Raw genomic sequence first — 23,577 nt, forward strand, 5'->3', positions numbered from 1 at the left:
AGCTCAGGGATTTGATCTTGCAACCTTCCAGTTTCTAGTCCAATGCTCTAACCACTAGGCTACCTGCCGCCCAAACTCTAATGAACTTATCCTCTGCAGCAGAGGTAAGTCTGGGTCTTCTTTTCCTGTAGCAGTCCTCATGAGAGCCAGTTTCATCTTAGTGCTTGATGGTTTTTGCGACAGCACTTGAAGAAACTTTCAAAGTTCTTGACATTTTTTGCATGGACTGACCTTCATGTCTTAAAGTAATGATGGACTGTCATTTCTCTTTGCTTATTTGAGCTGTTCTTGCCATAATATGGACTTGGTCTTTTACCAAATAGGGCTATCTTCATTATACCACCCCTACCTTGACACAACACAACTGATTTTCTCAAACGCATTAAGAAGGAAAGAAATTCCACAATTTAACTTTTAACAAGGCACACCTGTTAATTGAAATGCATCCCAGGTGACTACCTCATGAAGCTGGATGAGAGAATGCCAAGAGTGTGCAAAGCTGTCATCAAGGCAAAGGGTGGCTACTTTGAAGAATCTAAAATCAAAAATATATTTAGATTTGTTTAACACTTGTTTGGTTATTTCATAGTTTTGATGTCTTCACTATTATTCTACAATGTAGAAAATAGTAAAAATAAAGAAAAACCCTGGAATGAGTAGGTGTGTCCAAACTTTTGACTGGTACTGTGCAAGTCCATTCAGAAAGTTTACTAAAGTAGCCTGTCTGGACTCCATCTCTTTAATAAGAATCAAATCATGATTCAGTCTTGTAAATTCCTGTTTTCAGTAGCTTAGGCTACATTATTTCTCTCATTATGGTGTCCTCTCTTTGAAGAAAATATGTCAAAATATGCCATCGAATGACAGCAGCAGCAGGGTTTGTGACGTTTTGCGGACTTCGTTTGAATGGTTTTGTGTCTTTTTTTTAAGCCAGCAGACAAGAACAAGGTAGGCATATAATGTATCTTTATTTTGACTCTGTTAATGTTGTGTCAATACGAAAATGCCACAGATCCTCTCCAACCTGGCATTTCTTCATTTGTTGATTAATATTTAAGTAATATGCGGAATAAAAATGAAATACCATGGTAATAACTAAGTATAAGGGCTTGTTTCAAGTATGTTTTTATTAAGAAGCATATCCATCCAGGTGTACAAACAGAATTGTGACCCCTCCCTCCTACCCTCCCCTGACCGGTTATGTCATGACCATCTACATTGGCCTGGCCAATTACCGTAACCTGAAATTCCAAGAACGTCACAGCCCTAATTTATAGGTTTTATTCACAAATGCTACACACTATCCATCAATTAGTCAGAAATATCTGCACTCGAGAAACCCATCATGTCAATCACTTCACACCAATGCTCTGCTCTGGGCAGACACTACGAGACCTAAGCTTTGCACTAGAGAGCACATGTGCCACCATATCAATCACATGAAAAGTCAAAGACCCACAGAAGGAAGCTGGACTGCTTGATGGACAAGAGCTGAAATATCAGAGCCTAACAAGGGAGCTCAGAAGATTTAGTGAAGTAGAATCTCATTTAACAGGGCCAGTACTACCTGTGTCTGAGTCTGTGTGTGTCTGAGATCTGTGTCTGTGTGTATGTGTATGTGTATGTGTATGTGTCTGTGTCTGTGTGTATGTGTATGTGTATGTGTGTGTGTGTGTGTGTGTGTGTGTGTGTGTGTGTGTGTGTGTGTGTGTGTGTGTGTGTGTGTGTGTGTGTGTGTGTGTGTGTGTGTGTGTGTGTGTTAGTGGCGTAGTGCAGTTTCGCGGGGCCCCCCCGCAAGGTCAGAGCAAAACATTTTCAGTTTTCTAGCTAATCTAATGCTATTTTACACATTGTGCCATGAGAGAAAATGTTGCTGTTTTGGAGCTGATTTCCTGCTATTCTACACATTAATGCGGAGCACCATATCTTTCTCTCTCTCTGCAGCCAGGCAACAGTGCAGGCAGAGGGATTAGACCAGGCAATTACACTGGCTTAGCTCTGTTGACTGGTGCATTACTGGCAGAGCCAGCAGCTTACTTTACCACTGCAGAAGGAGAGGGGGAGAGAAGGAGAAAGATGAAGGAAGGAGGAAGAGGGGAAAAGGAGGAAGAGGAGGGAAAGTGAAAAAAAGGAGAGGAGTTAAGGATAGAATGAGAGAAAAAGAAAAGGAGAAAAGGAGGAAAAAGAGCAAGGAGAAGGAGAGAGAATGAGAGGAGAGAAGAACGAAGGAAAAAAGAAGAACATGACAAGTAAAACACATGAAAACGTGTGAGGGAGAGAATTAAAGGAGAAGATAAAGTGAAAACGAGCACAGGAGAACAGGATAAAGGGTACAAATTAGAAAAGCGACAAGCCTGAGAAAATATCTCTCTCAGCCTGTTCTTTTAAGCCCCATTTCCACTGGCACTTAAAATTAGGGCCAAATTAGGGTCAAATTCGAGCTGGCTCAAATGGAATTCTAAAATTCGAGCTGGATCGAGGGAAACCCGTGCCAGCGCAGCCCAGCTTCACAACTGGATTCAGCTTGATTAGAATTCAGTCTGGTGTTGCCATTACTATTGTATGCAACCACCAGCTGATCACTGCTGGATGCTGACGCAATGTTTAGCTGGCTCATCTGGGCTTGTTGCTGTTAGCTAGCAAATGAACAAGCAGTAGTCAGACATCACACAAATTCCCAGCTGGCACAATAGATCTGGGACGATTCCGTCTGAGTGTCTGGGCACTCGGCTGAGAGTCAGACTCGGCCGACGTCATGTAGCTCGAGTCTGGGCTGCCTTAGGCAATATTACTTATGGCTAGGTTGCGGGGTTTGAGCTGGGGCCGATTCCGGTGTGAGTTATCTGGCCCAATTGTATTACTTGGGGCTCGGGCCAAATCCGGTGAGAGTTATCTGGACCAAATGTATATATTACTTGGGGGTCAGGCCGATTCCGGTGTGAGTTATCTGGCCCAAATGTAATACTTGGGGCTCGGGCCGATTGGGGCTACTCTATGGCAGATGATTACACGGGCTGCTTTATATAATTAACATTTCATTATTTATTTTTCCATATTTTCTCATTGTTTCTGTGATCAAAAAATACAATTAACATTTAAATTAAATTCTTTAAGAGCCCTGTGTAGTATTTTAGTATTTTGATACTTTGTGCAAGGCAATTGATAAGCATTAAAAATGCTTGTTCCATCGCGCTGTAGCGACTCCTGTTGCGGGCCAGACGCATACAAGCTGACACGGTCACCAGGTGTATGGTGTTTCCTCCGACACAAAATGTTTTTTTTTTAAATAATTTGTATGTAGAAAATGTATAATAGTAATATTTAAAATGACTAAATCAGGTAATTTTGTATACTTTTATTTAAATTTGCATCAGGCTGCTTCTGGGGGGATTCTGGTAAGATACCGGCAAAGTTGGCTGAATTCTAGTAGACGGAAATGGCCCAATGTACTTGGGCCGATTCTGGGCAGTCATTCGTTTTGATTCCGGGCCGAGTCCAACACCCGATTCCGGGCCGATTCAATCAGTTCCGTCCTCCCGGAAGACGGCCGCTTCTCAGCCGATTCCTCATTGCTAGCTGGGTTACCACCATATCTAGATCATTCATTCATTTTTGCACTACACAATAAACTTTTATGAGAACAGTCAGCCCTCGAATGCTAACTACTTAATGTTAGCTTGCAAATCAGAGTTGAAACAAGCTAGCTATCTAACGTTAGCTAGCTAATGTGAGGACGTTCTGAAAGCTACATAATATCAAACCTGTCATCTGGTTTGCTTGGCTAGCTAGCTAGCTAATAGTCAATGCAATGGCAAGCAAGGTAAGAATTAAGGTAGCTAGCTAGCCTGTTATGCTAGAAATGACGCTAACCATTTAGCTACCTAGCTAACGTTAGCAAGCTAAATACATCACTCTGTGTCTGGCTGGCACTGGCAGGAGTATGGGGTAACGTTAGTTACAGCACGGTGAGGGTAAATTAAATTCTTCAACATCTTGCTTGCTAGCAACATTAGCGAAGCCAGCTGCACAGTCACATATTGGCTACCTAGCAACATTACATCATTTCTAATTTCTGTAGGCAGTGAGAACGCAATTCGAGCTAGCCCACCAAGGCCAGCCAAACCTGGGTTGACTTCAAAGTGCCAATGGATACAGAGCTTCCGTGTAGAATGATATGGATTTGTGGCCTGAGGTCCAGACAGTGTGCGACAGAGATCAAGGAAGCATCCGGAAGCTTGGCCACAGTTGTAAGATGAGACTGGAGCCACAGGACACCAAGCCATTGTGGTGTAGGCCAAGAATGTAATGAGTGTACTGGAATCCTTTCTGTATTTTCCTCTGTCTCCCTGTCTGTCTCTCTATTTGTGCTGATACCATGCATTCCAATACCCCTGCATGTCATTGAATCCAAACGATTGTACCTACACATCAAGCTTCAAAACATGGTAAATTACATCCCTGCATGTCTCGAACCACATCCCTGCCTTTTTCCACATTGGCTATACCACACTATATAATCTTCCTCTGAATATCTCTGCATGTCCCATACTGTAGGCCATAGCAGAGAACACTCTTAGAAAAAAAGTTGCAATCTCGAACCTAAAAGGGCTCTTCGGCTGTCCCCATAGGAAAACCATTTGAAGAACCCTTTTGGTTCCAGGTAGAACCCTTTTGAGTTTCATGTAGAACCCAGAGTTCTACATGGAACCCAAAAGAGTTCTACCTGGAACCAAAAAGGGTTCTCCTATGGCGGACAGCAAAGTACCCTTTTGGAACCCTTTTTTCTAAGTGAACATATTAAACATATTGAACATATTGTACATCTCTACTAACTCCCTAGAGTAGTTGTTAACTCACAAGCAGACCCTCTGCATTTCTCTCCATAACTGTAGCACAGTACTACTCACTGTGTCTTTGCATCTCTCCATAAGCCCAACCACGCTACTTCATTTCTCAATTTCCCTCCATCTTCACACAGTGGAGCCACAGCATGCTTCTCCCCTATTCCCCTCCATCTCTGTATCTCATCTCTCCCCAATGGACTAATCAGCAACAGTTCCACTGGCCGACTCCAACTGACTCACGCCAATTACCGACCAGCCTGTCAGTCTACCTCTTTCCCCCATACAGAGAGGGGTCCCGTGAACCCAGCAGGCAGGCTATCCCTGGCTAAGCCCATTGTGAGGGAACTGGGGTAAGGCTGGTGAAAGCCTGGCGGTGGGTAGGAAGAGGGGAGAGTTGAGTGGCGCGAGCCTGTCCCAAAAGCAACCAGTAGCGGGTAGCGGAGCCAAGGTTAGTGGGCCTCGTGCTGGGAGACAGAGGGTTTGGCGCCCTCCCCTAGAGGAAGAGGAAATGAGGAGAGCGACGTTGTTTGAAACAGAGCCTCGGGAGAGCAGAAGGCTGTTGACATACAGTGCATTCAGAAAGTATTCAGACCCCTTTCCTTTTTCCACATTTTGTTACGTTACAGCCTTATTCCAAAATGAATGAAATGTTTTCCCTCATCAATCTACACACAATATCCCATAATGACAAAGTGAAATAAGGTTTTTAGAAATTTTTGCAAATGTATTGAAAAAAATAAAAATAAACTACCTTATTTACATAAGTATTCAGACCCTTTGCTATGAGACTCAAAATTGAGCTCAGGTCCATCCTGTTTCCATTGATCATCCTTGAGATGTTTCTACAACATGATTGGAGTCCACCTGTGGTAAATTCAACTGATTGGACATGATTTGGAAAGTGACACACCTGTCTATTTCAGAGCAAAATCCAAGCCATGAGGTCGAAGGAATTGTCCGTAGAGCTCCGAGACAGGATTGTGTCAAGGCACATATCTGGGGAAGGGTACCATTGATGGTCCCCAAGAACACAGTGGCCTCCATCATTATTAAATGGAAGAAGTTTGGAACCACCAAGACTCTTCCTAGAGCTGGCCACCCGGCCAAACTGAGCAATCGGAGGAGAAGGGCCTTGGTGAGGGATGTGACCAAGAACCCGATGGTGACTCTGACAGAGCTCCAGAGTTCCTCTCTGTAGATGGGAGAACCTTCCAGAAGGACAACCATCTCTGCAGCACTCCACCAATCAGGCCTTTATGGTTGAGTGGACAGACGGTTGCCACTCCTCAGTAAAAGACACATGACAGCCCGCTTGGAGTTTGCCAAAAGGCACCTAACGGACTCTCAGACCATGAGAAACAAGATGGTCTGGTCTGATGAAACCAAGATGGAACTCTTTGGACTGAATGCCAAGCGTTACATATGGAGGAAACCTGGCACCATCCCTACGGTGAGGTATGATGCGGGCAGCTTCAGGCTGTGGGATGTTTTTCAGTGGCAGGGACAGGGAGACATCTCTGGAGAGATCTGAAAATAGCTGTGCAGCGTCACTATCCATCCAACCTGACAGAACTTGAGAGGATCTGCAGAGAAGAATGGGAGAAACTCTCCAAATACAGGTGTGCCAAGCTTGTAGCGTCATACCCACGAAGACTTGAGGCTGTAATCACTGCCAAAGGTGCTTCAACAAAGTACTGAGTAAAGGGCCTGAATACTTATGTAAAGGTTCGGAATACTTAATACTTATTTTACGAAATTTCAAAAAACCTGTTTTTGCTTTCTCATTATGGGGTATTGTGTGTAGATTGATGAGGGAAAGAGGTTGTAATGTAACAACATTTGGAAAAAGTCAAGGGGTCTGAATACCTTTCGAATGCACTGTACATACACCTACAGTATGCTGTAACACACACTGACAGCTCTGGTAGCACCAGCCAGACAAGGGGAACAAAACTGGACACTACACCCTGTCTCTGATCCAATTAGCTTAGGCCTTTATGAATAAGTGAAGATAAAATAAATACACAACCAGACAAATAATGATATTGTAGCTCCAGTGATGCTGTTGAGAAGTAGTGAGGAGTTGGATAACTATTAATTAGATCCTCTCCCAAGGCATTAGGGCCAGTGTGTGTGTGTGTGTGTGTGTGTGTGTGTGTGGGTGTGTGGGTGTGTGCGAGTGCATGTGAGTGTAGACCATTAAAGCCCTCTGCAGAGGCATTTGAATCCCGAAGTAAACAAGCGTTTTGGGGCTTCAGTGTTCTTCTCCGCTATAATTGTGTGTCGGCAGGGACTTGTGAAGAGCTTAGCATATTGTTTTAATACATGTTTAGATAAGTATGATGGCATAAATAGGCTTATTGGCTCCCCAATATAGTGTATGTATGGAGGCTAGCTGGTGTGTCTGCTTTGTCTATCAGTATAATGAGGACTGTGGGCTGCAGTAGAGGAAGATCTATGTCATCTATTCACTTCGTGACGGGCTGGCCCCAGGTGGTGAGGGTCGGCAACAACACCTCCTGCTTGGCCTTCTCCTGTACTTCCTGATCAAGTTTTGCTGACGACAAGACGGTTGTAGGCCTGATCACCGACGGCGATGAGTCACCCTGCAGGAAGAAGGTCAGAGACTTGGCAGTGTGGTGCCAGGACAACAACCTCTCCCTCGATGTCAGTAAGACCAAGGAGCTGATCATGGACTATAGGAGAAAGAGGGGAGAGCATGTCCCCATCCACATTGATGGAGCTGTTGTGGAGAGGGTCAAGAGCTTCAAGTTCCTTGGCGTCCACATCACTAAGGACTTAACATAGTCCACACACACCTGCACAGTCGTGAAGAGGGCAAGGCAGCACCTCTTCCCCCTCAGGAGGCTGAAAAGATTTGACATGGGCCCACGGATCCTCAAAAAGTTCTATTGCTGCACCATTGAGAGCATCTTGACTAGCTGCATCACCGCTTGGTATGGCAAATGTACTGCTCTTGACCGCAAAGCGCTACAGAGGGTGGTGTGGATAGCCAGTACACCAATGTGGCTGAGCTCCCTACCATCCAGGGCCTCTATATCAGGCAGTCAGAGGAAAGCCCGAAAAAGACTCCAGCCCCCCAAGCCATAGACTGTTCACTCTGCTACCGTCCGGCAAATGGTACCGGAGAATTGGCTCTCGGACCAACAGGTTCCAAGACAGCTTCTACTCCCAAGCCATAAGACTGCTAAATAGTCAATTAATGGTACCCGAACGATCTGCCCTGACTCTATCTTGCACACACCCTAGACTATATATACACACTCACTCACACATACCACATTCACTACATACGTGCACACACACACATAACACAGGAGGTTGGTGGCACCTTAATTGGGGAGGACGGGCTCGTGGTAATAGGCGGAATGGTATAAAATAGATGGTTTCCATGTGTCCGATGCCATTCCATTTGCTCCGTTCCAGCCATTATTATGTGCCGTCCTCCCCTCAGCAGCCTCCCCTGCTAAATACACACACACATACTTACACTTATTATCTATCCTGATGCCTAATCACCTTACCCTGCCTTCATGTACATACCTAGCTGAAATACCTCGTACCTCTGCACATTGATCTGGTATTAATACTCCCTGTATATAGTTCAATTTTTGTGTATTTTATTCCTCTAGTGTTACTGTAAAGACAGCATTTTATTGCATTCAATGCATCTTCACTTAAACATTTTAATTGTTTGATTTTGTGACTTAAATTGTTGTCATTTAGCAGATACACGTATCCACCTAGTCGGCTACTCCCTGGTCTCTTACCCTTGCTCAGCCCTAACCTCTCCCACTCCCTGGTCTCTTACCCTCACTCAGCCCTAACCTCTCCCACTCCCTGGTCTCTTACCCTCTCTCAGCCCTAACTTCACCTACTCCCTGGTCTCTTGCCCTCTCTCAGCCCTAACTTCTCCTACTCCCTGGTCTCTTACCCTCTCTCAGCCCTAACTTCTCCTACTCCCTGGTCTCTTACCCTCTCTCAGCCCTAACTTCTCCTACTCCCTGGTCTCTTACCCTCTCTCAGCCGTAACTTCTCCTACTCCCTGGTCTCTTACCTTCTCTCAGCCCTAACTTCTCCTACTCCCTGGCCTCTTACCCTCTCTCAGCCCTAACTTCTCCTACTCCCTGGTCTCTTACCCTTGCGCAGCCCTAACCTCTCCCATTCCCTGGTCTCTTACCCTCTCTCAGCCCCAACCTCTCCTACTCCCTGGTCTCTTACCCTCACTCAGCCCTAACCTCTCCCACTCCCTGGTCTCTTATCCTCTCTCAGCCCTAACCTCTCCTACTCCCTGGTCTCTTACCCTCTCTCAGCCCTAACTTCTCCTACTCCCTGGTCTCTTACCCACTCTCAGCCCTAACTTCTCCTACTCCCTGGTCTCATACCCTCTCTCAGCCCTAACCTCTCCTACTCCCTGGTCTCTTACCCTCTCTCAGCCCTAACTTCTCCTACTCCCTGGTCTCTTACCCACTCTCAGCCCTAACTTCTCCTACTCCCTGGTCTCATACCCTCTCTCAGCCCTAACTTCTCCTACTCCCTGGTCTCTTACCCTCTCTCAGCCCTAACTTCTCCTACTCCCTGGTCTCTTACCCTCTCTCAGCCCTAACTTCTCCTACTCCCTGGTCTCTTACCCTCTCTCAGCCCTAACTTCTCCTACTCCCTGGTCTCTTACCCTCTCTCAGCCCTAACTTCTCCTACTCCCTGGTCTCTTGCCCTCTCTCAGCCCTAACCTCTCCTACTCACTGGTCTCTTACCCTCTTTCAGCCCTAACTTCTCCTACTCCCTGGTCTCTTACCCACTCTCAGCCCTAACTTCTCCTACTCCCTGGTCTCATACCCTCTCTCAGCCCTAACCTCTCCTACTCCCTGGTCTCTTACCCTCTCTCAGACCTAACATCTCCTACTCCCTGGTCTCTTACCCTCTCTCAGCCCTAACTTCTCCTACTCCCTGGTCTCTTGCCCTCTCTCAGCCCTAACATCTCCTACTCCCTGGTCTCTTGCCCTCTCTCAGCCCTAACATCTCCTACTCCCTGGTCTCTTACCCTCTCTCAGCCCTAACTTCTCCTACTCCCTGGTCTCTTGCCCTCTCTCAGCCCTAACTTCTCCTACTCCCTGGTCTCTTGCCCTCTCTCAGCCCTAACTTCTCCTACTCCCTGGTCTCTTGCCCTCTCTCAGCCCTAACCTCTCCTACTCACTGGTCTCTTACCCTCTCTCAGCCCTAACTTCTCCTACTCCCTGGTCTCTTACCCTCTCTCAGCCCTAACCTCTCCTACTCCCTGGTCTCTTGCCCTCTCTCAGCCCTAACCTCTCCTACTCACTGGTCTCTTACCCTCTCTCAGCCCTAACTTCTCCTACTCCCTGGTCTCTTACCCTCTCTCAGACCTAACATCTCCTACTCCCTGGTCTCTTACCCTCTCTCAGACCTAACTTCTCCTACTCCCTGGTCTCTTGCCCTCTCTCAGCCCTAACCTCTCCTACTCCCTGGTCTCTTACCCTCTCTCAGACCTAACTTCTCCTACTCCCTGGTCTCATACCCTCTCTCAGCCCTAACCTCTCCTACTCCCTGGTCTCTTACCCACTCTCAGCCCTAACTTCTCCTACTCCCTGGTCTCTTACCCTCTCTCAGCCCTAACTTCTCCTACTCCCTGGTCTCTTACCCTCTCTCAGCCCTAACTTCTCCTACTCCCTGGTCTCTTGCCCTCTCTCAGCCCTAACCTCTCCTACTCACTGGTCTCTTACCCTCTCTCAGCCCTAACTTCTCCTACTCCCTGGTCTCATACCCTCTCTCAGCCCTAACCTCTCCTACTCCCTGGTCTCTTACCCTCTCTCAGACCTAACATCTCCTACTCCCTGGTCTCTTACCCTCTCTCAGCCCTAACTTCTCCTACTCCCTGGTCTCTTGCCCTCTCTCAGCCCTAACATCTCCTACTCCCTGGTCTCTTGCCCTCTCTCAGCCCTAACATCTCCTACTCCCTGGTCTCTTACCCTCTCTCAGCCCTAACTTCTCCTACTCCCTGGTCTCTTGCCCTCTCTCAGCCCTAACCTCTCCTACTCACTGGTCTCTTACCCTCTCTCAGCCCTAACTTCTCCTACTCCCTGGTCTCTTACCCTCTCTCAGACCTAACATCTCCTACTCCCTGGTCTCTTACCCTCTCTCAGCCCTAACTTCTCCTACTCCCTGGTCTCTTGCCCTCTCTCAGCCCTAACTTCTCCTACTCCCTGGTCTCTTGCCCTCTCTCAGCCCTAACTTCTCCTACTCCCTGGTCTCTTGCCCTCTCTCAGCCCTAACCTCTCCTACTCACTGGTCTCTTACCCTCTCTCAGCCCTAACTTCTCCTACTCCCTGGTCTCTTACCCTCTCTCAGACCTAACATCTCCTACTCCCTGGTCTCTTGCCCTCTCTCAGCCCTAACCTCTCCCACTCCCTGGAATCTTTTTTATTTTTTATTTTTTTAGGGGTGGATCAGCTTAATATTGTAATTGTCAATGTAATTGTCTGCATTATTTCCAATCCCCCATATCTTCTTTTGGTAAATATATACAGTTGAAGTCGGAAGTGTACATACACTTAGGTTGGAGTCAATAAAACTCGTTTTTCAACCACTTCACAAATTTCTTGTTAAAAAACTATAGTTTTGGCAAGTTGGTTAGGACGTCTACTTTGTGCATGACACAAGTAATTTTTCCAACGATTGTTTCCAGACAGATTATTTCACTTATAATTCACTATATCACAATTCCAGTGGGTCAGAAGTTTACATACACTAAGTTGACTGTGCCTTTAAACAGCTTGGGAAATTCCAGAAAATGATGTCATGGCTTTAGAAGCTTCTAATAGGCTAATTGACATCATTTGAGTCAATTGTATGTGTACCTGTGGATGTATTTCAAGGCCTACCATCAAACTCAGTGCCTCTTTACTTGACAACATGGGAAAATCAAAAGAAATCAGCCCAAAAAAATGTAGACCTCCACAAGTCTGGTTCATCCTTGGGAGCAATTTCCAAATGCCTGAAGGTACCACGTTCATCTGTACAAACAATAGTACGCCATGGGACCACGCAGCAGTCATACCGCTCAGGAAGGAGACGCGTTCAGTCTCCTAGAGATGAACGTACTTTGGTGCGAAAAGTGCAATAAAATCCCAGAACAACAGCAACGGACCTTTTGAAGATGCTGGAAGAAACAGGTACAAAAGTATCTATATCCACAGTAAAACGAGTCTTATATCGACATAACCTGAAAGGCCGCTCAGTAAGGAAGAAGCCACTACTCCAAAACCGTTATAAAAAAGCCAGACTATGGTTTGCAACTGCACATGGGGACAAAGATCGTACTTTTTGGAGAAATGTCCTCTGGTCTGATGAAACAAAAATAGAACTGTTTGGCCATAATGACTATCGTTATGTTTGGAGGATAAAGGGGGATGCTTGCAAGCCGAAGAACACCTTTCCAACCGTGAAGCATGGGGGTGGCAGCATCATGTTGTGGGGATGCTTTGCTGCAGGAGGGACTGGTGCACTTCACAAAATACATGGCATCATGAGGATGGAATATTATTTGGAAATATTGAAGCAACATTTCAAGACATCAGTCAGGAAATTAAAGCTTGGTTGCAAATGGGTCTTCCAAATGGACAATGACCCCAAGCATACTTCCAAAGTTGTGGCAAAATGGCTTAAGGACAACAAAGTCAAGGTATTGGAGTGGCCATCACAAAGCCCTGACCTCAATCCTATAGAAAAGTTGTGGGCAGAACTGAAAAAGCGTGTGCGAGCAAGGAGGCCTACAAACCTGACTCAGTTACACCAGCTCTGTCAAGAGGAATGGGCCAAAATTCACCCAACTTATTGTGGGAAGCTTGTGGAAGGCTACTCAAAACGTTTGACCCAAGTTAAATAATTTAAAGGCAATGCTACCAAATACTAATTGAGTGTATGTAAACTTCTGACCCACTGGGAATGTGATGAAAGAAATAAAAGCTGAAATAAATAATTCTCTCTACTGTTATTCTGACATTTCACATTCTTAAAATAAAGTGGTGATCCTAACTGACCTAAGACAGGACATTTTTACTAGGATTAAATGTAAGGAATTGTGAAAAACTGAGTTTAAATGTATTTGGCTAAGGTGTATGTAAACTTCCAACTTCAACTGTTATGTGTTTTGTTAAAATGTGTGTGCATGTGAGTGTGTGAGAGTTAGGCTATATGGAGGAGATTACTGAGTAGTTTGGTTCATCAGGCTGACCCCTAGTCTTTGCTTGAAGTTATTGAGGGATGAAGATGTTTTGGAAATGTGAAGATAAGAATTCCGGAGTATGGTACCTCTGTATTTGATAGAGAATTGACAATGTGAGGTGCAGCAGTGGGGAGGGTGAAGGTTACCGCAGTTTCTTGTGTTATATAGATGGATTTCAGAATTTACCTGGAAGAATCCATTGCTGATTTTAGGTAAACTGTCTGGGAGGTATGAGTATTTGTAGATGTGTCACGTCCTGGCCAGTATAAGGGTTAATTGTTATTGTAGTTTGGTCAGGACGTGGCAGAGGGTATTTGTTTTATGTGGTTCAGGGTGGTGTGTTAGTTAGGAGGGTGTTTGATTTATTATTTCCGGGTTTTGAGTTATGGTCTATGTTTATGTATTTCTATGTGTAGTCTAGTGAGTGTGTTTCTATGTTGAGTTAATTGGGGTGGACTTCCAATTGAAGGCAGCTGTTTGGTGTTGCCTTTGATTGGAAGTCCTATATTAGTTGGGTGTGTTTGTCTTGTATTTGTGGGAGATTGTTTTTGCATTGCGTGTTTTGTTAGCCTGCAAAACTGTCATTTGTCGTGCTTATTGTTTTCTTGTTTTTCCGTGTTCAACGTTTGTTAATAAATTAAGAAAATGAACACCAACTCTGCTGCATATTGGTCCACCTTTTCGGACGACGATTTCGCTATATCGTCCTCCGACGAAGAAAGACGTGACAAGATGAAAACACATAATTGGCGTACATTAACGTAGTAAATAGACAGGATATTGATCTTCTTAAACAAAGATGCAGATGGAGCCAGGTAATTAGAGGAGGTGGCTAGTCTTGCAAATGTATTTATAGTAATTTGTGTAGGTAGGAGGCATATGTACTGGCCCAGACAATATTAGACTAAATGAGATATGGGTAAATTAAGCTATAGTATAGAGTTAGGAAGCAAGCCTGATCAACCAAACCACTCATCTTTCTGATGAAACAACAGATTTCATCACTTTGCTGCAGACAAATTGAATATGATCTTTCCATGATAACTTTTCATCAATTAAAACTTAGAGGAATCTAGTGGATGTGACTTGTTCCATTTTATTCCCACCTACTGAGATTCTGCCTCTTTTTTTACAATATTTCTTATTCTTACTAGTGAATACATTAAAGTTGGATTTTTTTACATTTCAAGATAATATTTTATCTGGTACCATTCAGAAAATGTGGCCATGCCTGCATTGGCTTCATTAATTAGTGAATCAAAATTATTACTTGATCAAATGTAATTGGTATCAACAGCAAAGAGAATAGGAAGCACGGTAGACGACATAGCAGCAAGGTCATTAATATAGATTAGGAATAACAAAGGTCAAATTATCGAACCCTGTGGCACGCCACAGGATATCTTGGCTGTTGTAGATGCACATCTATTTGCATAAACACATTGTTCTCTACCATAAACATAACTATATAGCCAATTATATGTATAATCATGCAAACCACAATAATGCAATTTAGAAAGTCATATTTCATGATCAACCATGTCAAACGCTTTGGATAAATCTAAAAAGATGGCAAGAGCGTATTCATTGTTGTTAAGGGCTGTAAAAATGTTATCCACAAGTTGCAATAGTCATATCTTTGGAGTAGTTTTTACAAAAAACATATTGGTGTGCATATAGAGTACAGTGTTGATTTTAATTGTTTCAACATTCTCTTATACACATATTTTCTAGGATTTTAAAAACATGGTAGTACAGATATTGGGCGATAATTTGTAAAAGATCTTGGATCCCCAGATTTATAGAGGGGGATAAATTTGGCAATTTTTAAATCTTTAGGAACAACACGAGTTTGCTTGGTTTTTGTGAAGATATATGTTAGAGGCTCAGTAATCAAGGAAGACACTGATTTCACCAAGAGGCACCAATCTCATCATGACCTGCTGCTGATATCTTTAAGTTACCTATTATCTCCATCACCTCCATTACATCAGGAGGATCAAACTGAAGCAGAGAACAAAAATGTCCCTTAATGTAATTCAAGGGATTTCCATCAGTTTTCTCTATTTTCTTTTCAGATTTCTCTATTTTCTTTGCACGGCCAGCTCCGTCACAGTTACAATGTTATCTTTATTATTGGGAAGAGCTTGTAAGCAAGCATTTTACGGTAAAGTTACCACCAATTGTATTCGGCATGTGACAAGTACAACTTGATTTGACTTGCTCCACTACAGAAGAAGTTCTAAATATGGACAGGACCAGGACATAATCTTACATGGCAATCTGATGTCCCAGCCTCATCACCTGGAAAATCCATATTAGTCATCGGATGTATACTTCCCACTCTTCCTTCAGACATATCTCATTAGATATAATGTCAAAGTTTGACATACAGTAACATACAGTATAAGTAATATGTCAGCATAGGTATATAACTAATACATCTTGTTTCCTCACTCACCCCACAGAGGCTGAATACGGTAAATATATGGAAAAGGAGTGGCTAGGGTTACATAAGAGTATATATGTATGTGCATGGGATGTTGAAGACTCAGATATAGATATACAGTAGTATAGAACTGTTGCAGGTTATGCCTGGCTGTACAGAGGAAAAGTACCATAAAGATACTCACTGGTGCAGGGCATGTCAGGTTGGTCTACGTCCCCACGGTAGTAGCCGTTGCGGCAGACGCAGATAGTGGCGGCCTCGGCTGCAGAGCGGCTGTTGGAGGGGCACTGCAGACACAGACCTGGACCCTGGCTCGACTTGAATGTCCCTGGGGGGCAGGCTACAGTGGGAGAGAAGGACAAACAATATTAGACATTAAGATAATGCAAAGTATTTAGGCATGGTATTTAGGCTGATACATGTACACAGTGCACATCCTGGCTTGACTTGAGGCACTGACTTACGTGGTGGGAGAGGGGACGAAATACATTAGAAAATGCTGAAGCAAAATGGTCGTATTGTTTAAAAGCTGACAGGTAAAAATAGCTTAGCACTGTACCTTGGCGTTGACATGGATGGTATTGTGGGACAGGTTACATAGGGACAGATGGTATAACAGATGAGTGATCCATAACATGTGGTAGTGAGGCTGAGGATTAAATAGACTGCTGGAATGACCCTGATGCTATATGGATGTCTGACAATTTGTATCTCTCGCTCTCTCTCTCTCTCTCTCTCTCTCCCTCCCTCCCTCCCTCCCTCCCTCCCTCCCTCCCTCCCTCCCTCCCTCCCTCCCTGTTTATTATAAGCGACTGCATCCAGCCCCATTGATCTCCAGTGATAACTCCCCTTCCTTCAGCAGTAGCAGATTCATTCTGGGAACGGGGAGAGAGAGGAGGAAAAATATGACTGTTCCTGATATGACTGTGTCCCTAAACTCAGGCAATAATCACATCCATTTCAGCAATCCTGCAAGAATAAAAGGATGAGAAAAAAGGAGGGGAGACTGTCCTGAAAAAGAGAGGGATTTACGTGCTATATTAACTATGATGAAAGCCTAATATTTTAGCTAGCGTCCTCATAGCTTCCTCGTAGGGTTAAAGAGGGGTAGGGTGAAAGAGGCGCTACAACCCACAATAAGTAGGTCTATAAATTCAACAGGACAAGCCACTCACTTTCTGGGGTTATGTCCTGGAGTAAAATAGTGTAATGGCTTGCCTGGGGGAGGCGAATGTAGCTTCGTGACTTAGGCTTTCCAATGAGTTTTTGAAAAGGAGTTTAAAAATTGCTTGGTCGCCATAGACAAGCCAGCTCTATCAAAGTAGCCACATAATCTAGCCCTTATCTAAAAGATCCCTTCTAGCACAACAACTAGACCAGGGGTCACCAAACAGGTCGGCAAATTTGCGAAAAATGAGTATAATTAAGGAAATCTGTTCCCAATTATTCCGACAAATGAAAAAAGAGATATGTGATCGTGTCTCAATATGAAATTATGGTTATTTTAAAATACAATCTCATTTTTGGGCTTAGTTGTGGTCAATTTGCAGTGCACAAATTATTATTATTATGTTCCGGGCCCCCGACCATCCGATACAACAGAAATCGGCCCTCGGCTGAATCTAAATGCCTACCCTTGGACTAGAACATGTAAAGTAGGACTGAGGATCTGTCCTCCATACCAACAAAGCAACCAGGACCTCTATCAAGATATGCCATTGAAACCTACTGAAGCAAAATTCTACAGACAAGTAGAAGTCCATCCCTCCTATATAGGGTCAGGAATTTTACCTGATCATGTAACCTTGCCAGGAAAACTGAGCCCTAGAGGCTTTAACTACGGCCCAGAAGCAGGTCTCATAGTCAGAAAAGGTCTACCTCCTAGCCCTACCAGTACAATAGTACACGGAACACAGCATACCTCCTAGCCCTACTAGTACAATAGTACACGGAACACAGCATACCTCCTAGCCCTACCAGTACAATAGTACACGGAACACAGCATACCTCCTAGCCCTACTAGTACAATAGTACACGGAACACAGCATACCTCCTAGCCCTACTAGTACAATAGTACACGGAACACAGCATACCTTCCAGCCCTACTAGTACAATAGTACACAGAACACAGCATACCTCCCAGCCCTACCAGTACAATAGTACACAGAACACAGCATACCTCCCAGCCCTACCAGTACAATAGTACACGGAACACAGCATACCTCCCAGCCCTACCAGTACAATAGTACACGGAACACAGCATACCTACCAGCCCTACTAGTACAATAGTACACAGAACACAGCATACCTACCAGCCCTACCAGTACAATAGTACACGGAACACAGCATACCTCCCAGCCCTACCAGTACAATAGTACACAGAACACAGCATACCTACCAGCCCTACCAGTACAATAGTACACGGAACACAGCATACCTCCCAGCCCTACCAGTACAATGGTACACAGAACACAGCATACCTCCCAGCCCTACCAGTACAATAGTACACAGAACACAGCATACCTACCAGCCCTACCAGTACAATAGTACACAGAACACAGCATACCTACCAGCCCTACCAGTACAATAGTACACAGAACACAGCATACCTCCTAGCCCTACCAGTACAATAGTACACGGAACACAGCATACCTCCTAGCCCTACCAGTACAATAGTACACAGAACACAGCATACCTACCAGCCCTACCAGTACAATAGTACACAGAACACAGCATACCTCCCAGCCCTACCAGTACAATAGTACACAGAACACAGCATACCTACCAGCCCTACCAGTACAATAGTACACAGAACACAGCATACCTCCTAGCCCTACCAGTACAATAGTACACGGAACACAGCATACCTCCTAGCCCTACCAGTACAATAGTACACAGAACACAGCATACCTACCAGCCCTACCAGTACAATAGTACACAGAACACAGCATACCTACCAGCCCTACCAGTACAATAGTACACAGAACACAGCATACCTCCTAGCCCTACCAGTACAATAGTACACGGAACACAGCATACCTCCTAGCCCTACTAGTACAATAGTACACAGAACACAGCATACCTCTCAACCCTACCAGTACAATAGTACACGGAACACAGCATACCTACCAGCCCTACCAGTACAATAGTACACGGAACACAGCATACCTCCTAGCCCTACTAGTACAATAGTACACAGAACACAGCATACCTCCTAGCCCTACCAGTACAATAGTACACAGAACACAGCATACCTACCAGCCCTACCAGTACAATAGTACAGGGAACACAGCATACCTACCAGCCCTACCAGTACAATAGTACACGGAACACAGCATACCTCCCAGCCCTACCACTACAATAGTACACGGAACACAGCATACCTCCTAGCCCTACCAGTACAATAGTACACAGAACACAGCATACCTACCAGCCCTACCAGTACAATAGTACACGGAACACAGCATACCTCCTAGCCCTACCAGTACAATAGTACACAGAACACAGCATACCTCCTAGCCCTACCAGTACAATAGTACACGGAACACAGCATACCTACCAGCCCTACCAGTACAATAGTACACGGAACACAGCATACCTCCCAGCCCTACCACTACAATAGTACACGGAACACAGCATACCTCCTAGCCCTACCAGTACAATAGTACACAGAACACAGCATACCTACCAGCCCTACCAGTACAATAGTACACGGAACACAGCATACCTCCTAGCCCTACCAGTACAATAGTACACAGAACACAGCATACCTCCTAGCCCTACCAGTACAATAGTACACAGAACACAGCATACCTACCAGCCCTACCAGTACAATAGTACACAGAACACAGCATACCTCCCAGCCCTACCAGTACAATAGTACACGGAACACAGCATAAGGGAAATTGAGAGTTATCCACTACAGTATGAGTGAGGAACCATCCCTCTACACCATCTCAGAATGAACTGAATGGGAAAGAATCAGTGAAAGAATGTTGAATGAAGGTAGAGAACGGAGGGGCGGATGAAACCTTTGGACCTTTATATCAACAGCCTTTTAAGATTGAATTAAATATTTTATGCTTCATTAATATAAGAACAGAGAAGCAGGGTTTTGAGGCGAGCATCTGGTTTATGGTGCCGTTAAATAGGCAGATTTCACATTTTTTACGAGTCCTCTCTCTCATTGTACTGGCATCTCAAATGGGCTGTTAGACCAGGGATATGAGAGTGGGTGAGAGAAAGAGAGATAATTAGAGAAGAAGAGTGTGAAAGGAAGAGAGAATGAGATAGATTTACTGCACATACTCAAGTAACAGTGGAAGACCTACTCTTTATGAAGATAAAGAGAGAAAGATTGAGGGGGCGAGATAGAGACAGACATAAAGATAAGGAAAGAGAGAAAATAAGAAGGAGACATTCCATAGATCAGTGGTTATACCTCTGACAGGGAGACGTAGCCCAGCTCCAGCAGAATTCCTTACAGACACACAGGAGGCTAACACACTGGTCACACAACACACAGAGACAGACCACCTCAACCACCAAGCATAGCACCAACTAGTAGAAACACACACAGACTGGCCACACCCACCACAAACTACCAGTAAAACCCCTCGCAAAAGAGGTTTCTATCTTCAAGGGAATTTTCTTAGTTAAATAAAGGTTCAATAAATATAGTGTTGTGTAGGCCAGTGGTTCTCAAACAGGGGGTCCCGACCCCCTGGGGGTCGCAAGTGTGAAACTGAATGGGAGAAATATATATTAAAAGGTAAATATTTTCTATGTATATATATTATTTATATTTCGATCTGGTGACTAACATAGGCCTATGGTATTGCACCAAATTATAGTCTCAAAAACATATAACCTGTAATTCAGAACCAAAAAGTTGTGTGTCTTGACTCTTGACCAAAGACCAGTCATCAGCAGTTAGGCGCGCTAATCCAGATTAGTGATCAGAAAGCACTTTTAAAACGTTCTCCTGTTTTGCCTGGCAAAAACAGAGTACGATTATATTATCCATATAAAATACAATTCAGCAATCTGCTCAAGGACGCATCATTGCCAGAACAATAAGCTACCTGGAGATTTTGTTTGATAATTTTCAGATTTCAGGCCTAGCTTGGGTGGCTACTGTGGCTATAGGTTAAATATAGCTGTAACATTGCACTGCCTTCAATAGGGCCTACTTATGGGATGAAAATGTAACATTTCTGGTAAATTTATTTGAATATTTGTGAAGAAGAAAAAGGCTACAAACAGACGTGCTTTCCAGCCGATCCTGTAAGCACCGCTGCATACAGATTGGCCATATAGGCCTGCTTGCTCTGTACTCCAGAGAAGTGACATGATATCCCTAGTTGATATTGACTACTAACATGAATGACTTTCTGCTCAAAATGCAGATGTAAAACAACATTTATTTCTAGATCTTTCGTTTTGAAAATGCATCACCGTTTATGGCTGTAATAACAGGCCACATTTGCGCAGCGATTGTGCACGCATTCATGTGCGTGTGCGAGGGGTCACAAGCTTTGAGCCACTCCTTTTTTGGGAGTCAAAAAGTTACAAAGTTTGAGAACCACTGGTGTAGGCTATGTGGAGGCACGGGAAGAGCATACCCATAGAACTAAAAACATTATGCTGCATTGGCTTTCACACTGAATGGTTCAATCTGGTGAATATACTATAAACAGGAGTGTGGAAGCTCGTAACAATCAGACTGGCCTTATGGGAATTACACATCCCAGCTGGACTATCTCTTTAGAAACCAATAACCCTTTTATAGAACCAAGGACTTCAGTGTATTTAACAGTTAACGCACAGATCCAAAATAATTAGTAGGAGGATGAGGGGGAAAGATTGTCATCATCTTCTTCTGCTGATATGAAAGTGTTCATGACGTTCAGTAGGCCTAGAGCACACACTCATTTAAATGGTTCTTTTTTATTTTACCTTTATTTAACTCGGCAAGTCAGCTAAGAACACATTCTTATTTACAATTACAGCCTACCCCGGCCAAACCCGGACAATGCTGGGCAAATTGTGCACCGCCCTATGGGACGCCCTATCACAGCCGGATGTGATACAGCCTGGATTCGAACCAGGGACTGTAGTGACGCCTCTTGCACTGAGATGCAGTGCCTTAGACTGCTGCGCCCTCGGGATCCCGAGTGGATAATACACATGGATAACGGATAATGGATAACACACATACATGAACACAGACACGCACACACTCGCACACACGGGCACACGTGCGCACACACACACACACACACACACACACACACAGCACTGGCCCTGTTAAATGAGATTCTACTTCCACATTTTATGCCAATTGTCTGCCGTCTGTTCAATGGGACGTGGATTAATTCAATTCTCCTCCTGGTCTACCTGCCAAGATGATGGGGTCAGCACACACACACACACAATGAAAGTGAAAGACCGCCTCTGTCTGCCTTTCTCTACCTTGCATATTATGTGCATGAAGCTAGCTACCACATTAAAGCCAATAATTAACAACTAGCTGCTCTACTTCACAGGGCTGTCAGAGAGAGAGAGAGAGCGAGAGACAGAGAGAGAGAGAGACAAAGAGAGAGAGAGAGGAATAGGGAGAGAGATATGAAAGGCAGAGCAAGAGAGAGATAGTGTGAAAAAAATACGTTGAAAAAAAATAAATGAAACGCAATGATGCAAAAACCTCAGAGGCCTCATTCTAAAGCTCACAGTGGAGCAGCAGAGGGCTGACTGTGTCAGCTGACTGCCTTGGTTGGTTGGGTCCGCCTCACAGCGATTGGCAAGCGGCCCACACTCCTCACTGATTCATTAATATTTGGGTTGGAGGATGACGGGTGTTCTTCAAAAGGACAACCCACAGTGCAGTCAGTGCTGGGATAAAGCAGTAGAGGAGTGGGGAGTAGAGATGCATAACTTGTCGAGGGTGTGGGTTTTCAGGAACACATGGAGATAAAGTATTAGATCAACCGGTAATTAGACTTCCCAGTGAGGGGGGAACCCAGCACTGAACTGAAAACACAATATTATCCTGTTTTAAGTGGCCTCTTTTGAGGCCCTGTTTTTTGCAACATATCTGTATATCTGTCTTATTTTGTCTCGCATTCCTCTCCTCCTTCTGACCTTGACTCACTCTCTTTTCTTTCTGTCTGCATGCTTCTCTTCTCACTTTTTTCTGTCTTATTCCATCTTCTCCCTCTCTTCTCCCCCTTTGCCCTGTCTGAACCTTGGAACCGCATGGTGTTATCATAGACATCATCTTGCTCTGCCTCTATCCCTCTCTTTCACCTCTGTCTCTCCCTCTCTCTCTCTCTCTCTCTCTGACAGACAGGGGTGCTAAGTCAGAGGGTTGACATAGTGGTTCACTGACCACTGATGACTATCGGACAGCCGTGGCCTGATGTCACAGTCAGCGTGGTGACCAGAGCAGATGTCTTATACTGTCTCATTCACCAGCAGAGAGCACAGTTCCACTTTGATCTGTCTGTGTCTACACCACAAAACCAGAAAATGAATCGAAGCGCTATAGTTCCTTTTATCATGACAGATGGCTAGACTGAGAACAAGTCTGAATCTAATTGATTTAATGAAGGAGTAGCTCAGTCCCAACAACTTGCCAGCAATAACCTGGCATAAGAACACAACTATACAAGATCAAACTATACAGGGCCTTCACAAAGTATTCATGCCCTTTGACTTATTTCACATTTTGCTGTGTTACAGACTGAATTCAAAATTGATTGAATTGTTTTTTTTCTCACCCATCTCACCCATCTTTCTCACCCATACACTATAATGACAAAGTGAAAACATGTTTTTAGACATTTTAGCAAATTTAAGTCTCTAAGCGCTTTGCAAACCTGGATTGTACATTATTTGCACCTTGGTTTTACAATCCTTGTGGGTACCAAATATCTTTACAAGGATAGTGAAACAAGGAAAAGTGGAGACATTTTGCTGGTCCCCTCAAGGAAAAATGCTATTTTAGGCTTAGGGGTTAGGTT

General features: G+C 44.3%; 1 protein-coding gene across 5 annotated transcripts in view; it reads right to left on the minus strand.

Annotated features, from left to right (window-relative positions):
- The window catches only part of LOC115169838 (ephrin type-B receptor 1), a 394,957-nt gene that overhangs the window by 126,609 nt on the left and 244,771 nt on the right, over positions 1-23,577 (minus strand). For all 5 annotated transcript variants that reach the window (XM_029725852.1, XM_029725850.1, XM_029725847.1 and 2 more), the window contains exon 4: positions 15,738-15,893. In XM_029725852.1, coding sequence (XP_029581712.1) covers positions 15,738-15,893 — 156 coding nt within the window. The remainder of the gene's footprint in view (positions 1-15,737; positions 15,894-23,577) is intronic.

Source organism: Salmo trutta, chromosome 31 (genome assembly GCF_901001165.1).
Source record: "Salmo trutta chromosome 31, fSalTru1.1, whole genome shotgun sequence".
Classification (NCBI taxonomy): Eukaryota; Metazoa; Chordata; class Actinopteri; order Salmoniformes; family Salmonidae; genus Salmo; species Salmo trutta.